We start from the raw sequence: 10401 nt of genomic DNA, 5'->3' as shown, positions 1-10401 counted from the left end.
TTCTCTGAGAGCAGAGTCTGAAAAGTCCGAAAATCAGAAGCCAGTGTGTGCCTCGCTGGGAGCCTCCTCACGCAGGGCTGCCTTAACACTGGGGACAAGACGGACAGCCCACTGTCAAGGCCGGGAACAGTGATGCGGTGATTGTTCCCCCATCAAATCTGCCTTGTAAAGAGAAGCAGCAAGAACGCTCCACTTCTGCGCATCATTATATGGGCTTGCCCACATCCTGGAGCATTTATATTCCTTCCCCTTATGTTTTTCTCCAAGTTGGCCCAGAGGCAAAGGGTGAGGGATATTGCTGCAGCAAAATGACCAGCATTCCTACCTCCACCTGGTGAGTGAGCTCAGATGCCTTCTCAAAGGAATGATTGTGTTTCTCCAATGCTTTGTCATCAAAGGGGAAAAGGCTAGGAAATCTGTCTCCACCTTGTCTAGCACATTATGCCTATAAGAAGACGTGTGTATGTATGTGTGTGAGTGTGCACGTGTGCAGATTTGAAAATGTGATGGGCTCCAGAGCCCAGAGGCTCCTCTGAAGGTTAGCAGGGAGGATTGGCTGTAGCTAACCATGCCTCAGACGCCAGTGCATCCTGAACCTCCTAGGAGCTGGCTCAATGGACAGGGGGGTCATCACACTTGCTCTGAAATATGCAACCTGCATCTACTTTCTTCACAAGATGTCCAGTGAGCAGATGGAGGGGAAGAATTGTGTTTGGTTGGAATTTTTCTTCTTTTGTGTTTTTTTTAAAGCTAAATTAAGATGGCTTAAGCTCGTTCTTGGAACCAATTTAAACTGTTATTTGAATTATATATATTTTTTTATATATATATCCCAGAACTAACCTAGCTAACATTTCTTATGAAGTTGGCTGAGGCATTTTTGAAGTTATAGAACATCTTCCTAGCAGCACTCTTCCTCCTCCTAGTGTTAAGCCCATATTCCCATGTTTCCTCTAATGTTAGGCTGGAGTATGCTGTTCAGTGTGTCAGCCCTGGAGAGAGTGGTAAGGCAGGAGCACAAGAACAGCTCACTGCAATCAGGACCCCTAGGTTTAAAAATACTCAGGGGATAAGAGTCAGAGTGAAAAGAGGTTATGAGTTAGGTTAATGGGATTCCTATGATACAGATATTAACACAAAACAATCCTCTCTTGTTCCTTTTAAAATGGCACTGAAGGAAGCCAGGCCTCTAGCATCTTCTTTCCTACCCTCAGTTCCCTGGTTGGAACAGACTTGATATAGGGAGGACGACAAAGATGGCTGATAATAGCTAAGTCAACCTCAGGTTCAAAGTAAGCCTGCTGGACGGATGGCAGCGAACCGAAGGTGCATCTGAGAAACGAATGCAGAACTGAATATGCACACGTGCACACGTGTCTCTTCCTTGTCTAGAGGTCAAGTCAGTCTCGAGTGATCATTACCATCACAGTAGGTTTGTCAAAGAGGAAGACAGTGGCCATAGCTGCCTGGTCTTCTGGGCTGGGTCAGGGGTAAATGCCATGGTTGATGCAGGTATGATCTGAAAATAAATGGGGAACAAATAAGAAAAAGAAAAGAACCAGAATTAAGAGACAGAGAAAGAGGAGGAGAAAAAATTGACAACAAAAGAGTATTAGTTGACCCTGTAGATTTTCAAATGAAGTATTCCCGCTTGCACTCGCTCACTGTATTTTGCAAGTCAATGTCATTTCTGAAGGAACTGTCCAAGTTTGCTGGGTATTCCTTCTCCTTTATCTGGTTCGTGCGATGTGTCTGCTTATGCCGGTAAAGGAACCGCACCATGATGCCCACAATGGAGAAGATGATGAATATCACCACCGCGATTACTCCTGTGGAGAAAGGGGGCAATGAGAGAAAAACATTGTCACAGCTCATCCACTCCAGAGAGATGATTCAGTCAGACAAGGAAGCCGCTTAGGAGGAAACAAAAGAAAATAAAACAAAACAACAATAAAACTCTGCCACAGGCCCAGAAATAAAGAGCAGCTAAAACACCTACAGTCTTCAATTACAAAAAGCATCCTCCTCCAGAATAGGGAGAAAGCCAGTTTACATCAGCACTTGTATTTAATGGACTAAGATTGCTATGAAATAAATAGACTAGCAAAATATTTTATTAAATTTCTTCAAGACCCTCTTTAAAGAATGTGACAGAATCAGATGCAATTAACAAATTTTTGTCACCTTGCAAATAAGCATCTTATAACTGCTTTTGCATCCTAGGAAATAATAGTTAACTATCTCACATCACAATAATGCTCTCCTGACGTAAACATGGTGATGGTATAGGTTTGCTTTGCTAAAATGTTTTATTAATAACAAAATGCTTCCCAAACATTTAGGGCATTTCTACCCTGCTCTGCATGCTTCCAGGACAGGTTAGCTAGAGACGGCATGCCTCTGTCCTTCGGAAACGCAAAGCCAGCTGAAATGCAAGTTTCTGCCCAATTGTGTCAGATTCCCCGCTTTGCTTGTTTGTGATTTTACTGGGCCTACTTGGCAAATCGCCCTTGCTGACCTCTAAGGGCTTATTTCTCTCTTTGCCAAGCCTCTTGGGATATGAAGAGCAAACTCAGCAAAGAGATATTAGAAATGTGGACGCTGCCACTTCTAAAAGCAGGATGTGTCTACACGGGAATGGAGGCTTCTCAACATTAACATTTGAAAACTATTCTTTAAGTTATTACAAATATTGTTGAAATATTAGTATGTAACCTGTTTTCCTTTAAGTAGTATAGATATTGGTAAAATATATTTATTTAACAAAGTTATTTTTGAACACCCTGCATTGTGATTTATGTAAACAGGAACTTTAGAGAGTTAAAAACATTAAATGCATATCCCCTATGGATTTTTGTCAGAGCGGAGGCCCTGATTAAGACAGCTTACCTTTGAAAATAAAGCATTATGTAACATGTCTGCCACGCTTTTAGAACCAGACAGAGTGAAACCTCCTAAGTTAACAAACCTACGAATGAGCTGGGCGGTGGGTGACTCCCAGGAACAGCTGAGCCTTAGGAGATGAAATACAAACTGGCTGCTTCTCCCCGCACATGCGGTACTCAGAGTGGGAGGCTGCGCCAGCTTCCGAGAGTCCCCTGGGGTTGGGATGACTTTCTTGCTCTTACAGATACTTACAAAAAGATGTACACAGGTGGGAAAAAGTGAGCGGTCACATAAGTCTTTTCTCCACTTGTCAAATGAGAAATTAATTTCAGGAAGCGAAACAGGCACCAAATTATTTTCTACATTCCTTGATGCCAAACTACAATCAAGTTGGACTCTCTTCCCTGATGCAGAAATTCATGTCAGACATTTTAGGACCTTCCTTAAGGAGGCAGGTTTTCTTTCCTCACAATCCCACTGTGATGCTGCGCCTTTGAGCTCCCACCGCTGTCTGCACTTCCCCTCAAAGCACTGCTCCTGGCCTCCATGTTGTCTGTTTATTCAGCCTGTCCCCCTCCAGACCAAGAGCTCTGTGAGAGCAGTGCTCATATCGTTCACCCTCTATTTCTACACTGAGCACAAGCCCTGACCCAAAGTTGGGGCTCATCAAATAGAAGTTAAATCAGTGGCTACTGCCATCTTTTAAAAGAACCCCACCTAACTGCCAGAGGCAGTGGTCCTCAGATGGAAATGAATTTAGTATCTCACAGGCATCTGCCATTAAACAGGTTTGGGAAGCAATCCGTGTTGCAAGACCCAGATGGGAAAATCAAGACTATTGGAGGCTGCAGAAAACTGAGGCGAATGAAAGGGGTTGGGAGGCCAGCAGGCAGTGTGACAATGGGAAGTCAAGGGAGTGGGGGGCTGAGCTCACCTCAGAGCAACCAAGATCTGCATCTGTACCATGTGCTGCTGGATCGAAACTACAGTCTGAGGGCTGCACATTCAGCTCATTAGATCCAACCCCAATCACTTATGGAGCAAGCCAGCAGGATGCAGCTTCCCCCATCTGCCTACTCCAGTATGGCCCTTTCCCTTATGTAATTTTACTGGTTTGCTTTGCTTGTGCTTCAGGAAAATAGACACTGGGATGAGATGAGTACAATGCACACTGCCTGTCTCTAAGTAAAGTATCCAGCTGTTGAGTCAGTAGTCAGCTGCCTGAGGATCAGGGTGGGGTGCATCCATGGTGCATCCATGGAGCTGCTGGCGCCATACAGCACACAGAACTGTTTGTGAAAAGGCTCATGGATTTGCAGGAACCATGGGGTTCTGGGTCCTGGATGGCATTAAGGAAGGATTCAGATACACTTCTCCAAAGTGCAGAACTACTTGAGCCTTTTCTGCTTTCATCAACAAAGAATGGTTTACCTCCAATGACAGCCGAGTCACTTTGAATTGCATTGGTGAGTGGTTCTCGCTCATCTCTCTTCCCAAATGGATCTGAAAGAAGTAAGAAACATGAGCCTTCACTCCTCACTGAAAGTCCTGGGAAGAGGACTATTGCACGGAGTTGGGATGACACACCTGAGGATGAGACCAATTGCTCTCAAATGATGGTGAGTTGGGATTTTGGGAAAAAAAATCAAACAGACATTCATAAAAAAGCATTTGAAACACATACTTAATACCCATAGTTGCATGACCTGGTAAGCTTCTATGTAATTTGTAAGATCAGTGGTTAAAACAGATGATGGCAGTACCCTGCCCACGTGTGCTGTGGCCTACTGCTTCCCTCTTGGCCTACCCTCTGTGCTTGGTTAGGCAGTCCCTACGCATGACAATGGCTTCTCACATCAAGCACACATGCCCCTCTGCTTCTGCTGCAAGAGGACACTGAGCCCATTGACAGGGAGGGACAAAAGTGCTGAAGAATTAATATCTCAAACCCTCACCAAGGAGACGGGATTTTACTTTATGGACATTAACATACATGGGATAAGGAAAAGCACACTGCATTAAAAGCACATATATGTGGGTTTGAGTTACTGCTCTGCCATTTGGTCCAGTGACATTGAGCTAGATACAAGTTTACATAATCTGCAAATGCATTAATAGGTGACACTTATTAATAACACCCATATCTATGCATAGAGTACATGTGAGATTTCCAGGACCTATAGCATCTGTCACTATGATCATTTAATCCTTAGAAAAAGACGACAGCATGGGCACTCTTTATTTTTCCTGTTTCACAGATAAGGACATTACATTGATGCCAATAATTAACTTGTCCAGAGCCCTAGAGCTCATTCGTAGGAGATTTGGAACTAAGTCAGGGCTGGCCAACTGTCACATGCGGGTTCTTTCTATTGCACCTCGTTGCTGCAGGAAAATGCAGAGATCAGAGTGAGCAGGCAGCAAAACTCAGTCCTTTCTGTGCTGATATTTAATAACTTATTCAGCAGCTGATTACCACACTACATTAAAACAAATACCAGGAACACTTCAAGACATCCAGGATGATCATGAATATGACAAGATAAAATAGGTACTTTACGGAGTGTAAAACAGATGTATGTGTGGATGAAAGTGCTGTGGGGCTTTCCTATATTAAAAAAAAAGTAGGTTTTAATCACATGACTTATATTAGTCAACAGCCAGCTTGCCTTTCTGAGCCCTAAACTCTTTAATCCTTAGAGGAGCAGCCATTTTAAACAGTAGTAACTAACATATGTCTATTTATAATATATATAAATATGCTTTTAGTTCTAAGTATGTATTGTATTAAAAGTAGGACTACATTAATATAAATGAAAGTTACCCATGGGAAATCAATCATACTTTTTAACCACCCATATTCATACAAAATAAGGAATTGAGTAATATTGATCTTTAACCTGGAAGCTTTTGAAGACATCAAAAATAGTGTTACTGGTGTAAGTTCCACTGGGTATTCTCTTGTGTACCTGAGGAAGAATGCACTGTAGTCACTGCATTCACATCCAAATCCGTCCCAGAGCCACAGCTGGCTTCTGTCAGGGCTCCTTGAATGATCACAGGTGCGATGGTCGCGTGGCGCAGAGCTGCCTTCAGCGGTACTATGTGGTTGTACTGGACTGAAGACAGGCACCCAACAAAACCCAGGCTGTTTGCTTTCGCGACTTCAGAATCTAATCCGACATTCTCTGCAACATTAAAGAGAAGGGCCTTTCTTTTTCAAACTATGCTCCATATCTCCTTTAAAAAAAATCGTTATTGTTTACATTTTATCTTTAATATTATTTTGTTTTAGTTTCAGGTGCACAGCATAGTGGTTAAACAATCATATACTTTACAAAGTGATCTCCCTAGTATTTGCAGTACCCACCTGGAACAATCCATATATATAAAAGGCTAATATGCAAAGTGTCCCCTCAGGAGTTTGACTGGGAGACTGGGAGTTCAATTGCTTGTTATGATGTGTGCTGACCACCAGGGGGCAGCGTGGAACTAAGGGAGGCCCCAGTCAGCAGGTGGAAGCCAGAGGGCCACAATTGGCCCTGATTGCCAGCCTGGCCTAGAGACCCTACCTGTGCACAAATTTCCTGCACTGGGCCTCTAGTATATATTTATAATATTCCCTATGCTATACTTTACATCCCTAAATATTTTGTGACTGCCAATTTGTACTTAAACTCTACCTTTTTTTACCCAATCCCCCAGTCCTCCTTCCTCTGGCAGCCATCTTATCTTCTTTTACATAATGCCTGAAATCACAGATATTACCTTCTTTTTGAATTAGAGAATTCACCCCCTATCTCTTTCTATGTCCTCTCCCCAAACTCTCCTTCCACTAAAGCATCAATGTATCAACCACAGAGTGTTAAAAAAAAAACCCTGCTAGGGCCATCTCTGCTTTGAGACAATGTTTCAAACTTTCAAATTTTATTCACATATTTTATGAGCTGTAACAAAGACAATAAATCTCTTCTACACTCTATATGTTTTATAGAATGTATATCATTATGTCCATCACCATTTATCAATGAATGCTGGTAATTAGTTCAAACATACTACAATGCTCATTACAACATTTAACTCAAACATATAGAAGGAAATAAGTGAAAAGAGGCAGACCGAGATTATAAGTCAAAGTGGTCCTCCCAGAAGTTTATCACATTCAAATGTGCTAAGTGACCTGTGTAGACGGACCTTCTCAGTTCTGTCCATGGTATTCATTGGTGAGCCTGGATTTTCTAAAACAGCATTCAATCTCCCAAAGTATCTTTGAGTATTTATAAAAGAAGAAGAGGCAAACATTTGCGACTCACAGAAAGACCAATGTCTCATTTTCTTCAAGGGTTGTAGTAAGATTACTCAGTGGCCCATTCTTTTTAACAGGAATCATTTGAACAAATTGCTATGATGGGATCATATAAAACTATAATACACAATGAGCCTTTTTTGTCTTGAGGTGTAATAGTTTTGACACTCCTAGATGTTTCAAATAGTTATTTTATTATGATGATTTATTTTTTAAAATATATTTTTATTGATTTCAGAGAGGAAAGTAGAGGGAGAGAGAGAGACAGAAACATCAATGATGAGAGAAAATAGTATGACAATTTATTTTTTGGAAGAGAGCAGAGACTTTCCTCTCTACCATTATAGATTATAACATTTCAATTCATAAACAGTCAATGAGTGCTTCCTTGGATTTCTAAGCAAGCATTTTGTTGGCAGCATTTAGAAAAAGATGCAATAAGAATATGGAAGAAAATGATAAATCGACATCCCTTAATTCTTTTTCTAGTTTTGCTCTCTTTATACTCTCCCTTTTTGAGCACAGCATATTGGTGAAACAATCATATACTTCACAAAATGATCTCCCCAGTATTTGCAGTACCCACATGTAAATATCACTAACTTGTCATTCTTCTCACAGGAAAAAGGAAACAAGACATGTGAATTAATGTTACATGGCCATGTAACAAATTACCACAAACTTAAACTAAACAGCATAAAGCAACACACACTTACGATCTTATATTCTGTAGAAGTCTTGACATGGGTCTTACTGTACTAAAACCAAGGTGCTACAAGGTTACATTTCTTCTAGAGTTTCCAGGAGAGAATGCATTTCTTTGCCTTTTCTGGATCCTAAAAGTCACCATGTTCCTCGGCTTATAGCTGTCTTTTTCTACCTTCAGAGCCAGCAAAGTTCTATTTGTTGTGCCTTCCTTCCAATACATCTACAAATAATTCTATTTCCCCCCCTCTTCTATTTTTAAGGACCATTGCAATTCCACTGGGATCACCCAGATAATCTTGGGTGATTACCTCATTTTAAGGCCAGCTGGTTAGCAACAGTAAGTTTGTTTGCAAACTTAACTCCTCTTACCCTTGGCCTAACACATTCACAGGTTCTGAGAGTTAGGACTTGGATGTCTTTGTGGATCATTACTCTTCCCACCACTCCAGGTCTGGGATTCTGTGAGAACTCTCCAGGTATCCTGCAGTGTTGGTGCATAGTCATTACTTACTACTGGAATAATTCATAGGTTTATTTCTCATTATAGCTTTAAATGTCATCATCTCATAAAAGATTTCTTGGACAGTGTTATACAACAGTCTTCCAGACCAAGAAGCTTTAAGACTGGGTGCTATTTGCTGAATGGCTCCAAAAATCAATGTAACCAGCTGTAATTCAGAATGCATGGTAGCTACTGATTGAGAGTTATCAAAGGAGAGTATTATAGAGCAGAAGTATGTAGAGGAAGAGGTCAAAGGAAAGTATAAACTGGCATGACGCTTTGCTCTGTAGGATTTGGAAGCAGTGGAAAGGGACATGTCATTGTAGCTATACCTTGAGAGTGTAAGTTAAAAGTACCAGACCTCATTCCCAGAACCCAGTGAGAAAGAAGCCCAGACTGCTGGGAAGGTCTCTGAAGGTCATCACTATGATGAATCCCATGAATACAAGCTCCAGGTACAATAGGCACATGGATGAATCAGGGGAAATACCAGAAAATGACATTTTCTCCTTAAAGAAAGAACTGTTTTAAATAAAGTCTTATTTCTGAGGAAGTGTATTTATTCTAGATGTATAATAATCATGAAAACTTTGAGATGTTTCTTAAGAGAACGTGAATTCCTCATAGGAGAAAATGCTCTCAGTATGAGGCCTGATATAATGATTTTTCAGATTCTTACAGAGATAGGCAAACAAATTTAGGATGGTTTCAAATTATTTTTATAATCTTGTTAAGGGAGAATGTGGTACAGAGAAGTTCTTTGCTAAAATAATTAAAAGCTTCAAGCACTCAATATTCACTGTCTATTAAATAACTACTGTATAACTACACTACTTACTTTAAAAGTATAATTACTGTTCCCCTAAAACTTTCTTTCATTTATATTCTATTATCATTCAAAATTTACAGATGGAAACACTGACCATCTTAAAAGTTAAAAGATGCATAGAGGCTCATTTGGCAAAGTTGAGATTTAAACCAAAGTCTCTATGCCTAGAAATGCCAAACTCTTTATCTATGCTGTGATGCTTTCTTAAAAATCTCTCAGAAACATCCTAGGCAGAGTAAGATATTTTAACATAAATTAGCTAAGAAATAGTTAGCAAAAAATAAGAAAAGCACAAGTAATTTTGGTTGAATGCTTCCCCAAACTCAGTAAACTCTATTATATTAAAGATATAGTGAATTTCCTAATCCATTTTATTCAGTTTTTAGGTTACTGCTGCATTATATTCATAAGGAACAAGATGAGGGGACTGTGGTATGTGCTGAGCTAAGAGTGATATGGAAGACAGACTTGACAATAAGTGTGGCTCCACAGAGGACGTGGAAGGAGGGTGTGATCAAGGACCCACTTTGGGGACTGCCTCTGTTCTGTTTCTCATTCTTTCCAACATTTACTGCTAACATATAAAAGTTCCAACCAATCAAGAATTACAAGGTTTCTTCACAGAATATACCACCACCATGAGAAACCACAGGTATCTTATAAAAATCAACCACCTACAGAATACCTTATTTGAAAACTAGAGGCCTGGTGCACAGATTCGTACACTGGTGGGGTCCCTCTGCCTGGCCTGCACACTCTCACAATCTGGGAACCCTCAGGGGATGTCAGAGGCCTGGTGCATGGATTCGGCCCCTTCCCCGCAGGCCAGGCCAAGGGACCCCACCAGTGTACAAATCCATGCACCAGGCCTCTAATATGCATATAAGATCTTTGGTTAATCTCTGCCCACCTTCTCCCCTCCCCGCTTCCCTCAGAGATTCATCAGTCTGTTCCATGTTTCCATGCCTATGTGTTGAGCATATGCCCCCTAGTGGTCAGTGCATGTCATAGCTACCAGTCGAACTGTCGAACTGTGGAACGGTCGAACAGTCAGACACTTAGCAGGGCTGGCAGCTTCTCCGGGTGGCTGCAGCAGGTGGCTTGTCCGTCTCCTGGGCCACAGCCAGCCGCAGGCGCTGGCGCCTGGACCAAAGGGGGGCGGGGTCTTTT

The 10401-nt window shown here is 41.4% G+C and overlaps 1 protein-coding gene and 1 long non-coding RNA gene across 2 annotated transcripts in view; one reads left to right on the top strand and one right to left on the bottom strand.

The window, feature by feature from the left end:
- Positions 1-380: 380 nt before the first annotated feature.
- CNTNAP5 (contactin associated protein-like 5) overlaps positions 381-10401 on the bottom strand; it is an 866926-nt gene continuing 856905 nt past the window's right edge. Inside the window, exons 22-24 of the mRNA XM_006776823.2 lie at positions 5856-6074; positions 4318-4389; positions 381-1829 (exon numbers count right to left, since the gene is read on the bottom strand). Coding sequence (XP_006776886.1) covers positions 1633-1829; positions 4318-4389; positions 5856-6074 — 488 coding nt within the window. The 3' untranslated portion in view covers positions 381-1632. The remainder of the gene's footprint in view (positions 1830-4317; positions 4390-5855; positions 6075-10401) is intronic.
- Positions 6312-10401, top strand: part of LOC107185150 — a 5248-nt gene continuing 1158 nt past the window's right edge. The window contains exons 1-2 of the long non-coding RNA XR_001516070.1: positions 6312-6401; positions 8225-8227. This is a non-coding gene — a long non-coding RNA (uncharacterized LOC107185150). The remainder of the gene's footprint in view (positions 6402-8224; positions 8228-10401) is intronic.

The sequence above is a fragment of the Myotis davidii genome, unplaced genomic scaffold, assembly GCF_000327345.1.
Source record: "Myotis davidii unplaced genomic scaffold, ASM32734v1 scaffold249, whole genome shotgun sequence".
Classification (NCBI taxonomy): Eukaryota; Metazoa; Chordata; class Mammalia; order Chiroptera; family Vespertilionidae; genus Myotis; species Myotis davidii.
This window is presented reverse-complemented; position numbering and strand designations above follow the sequence as displayed.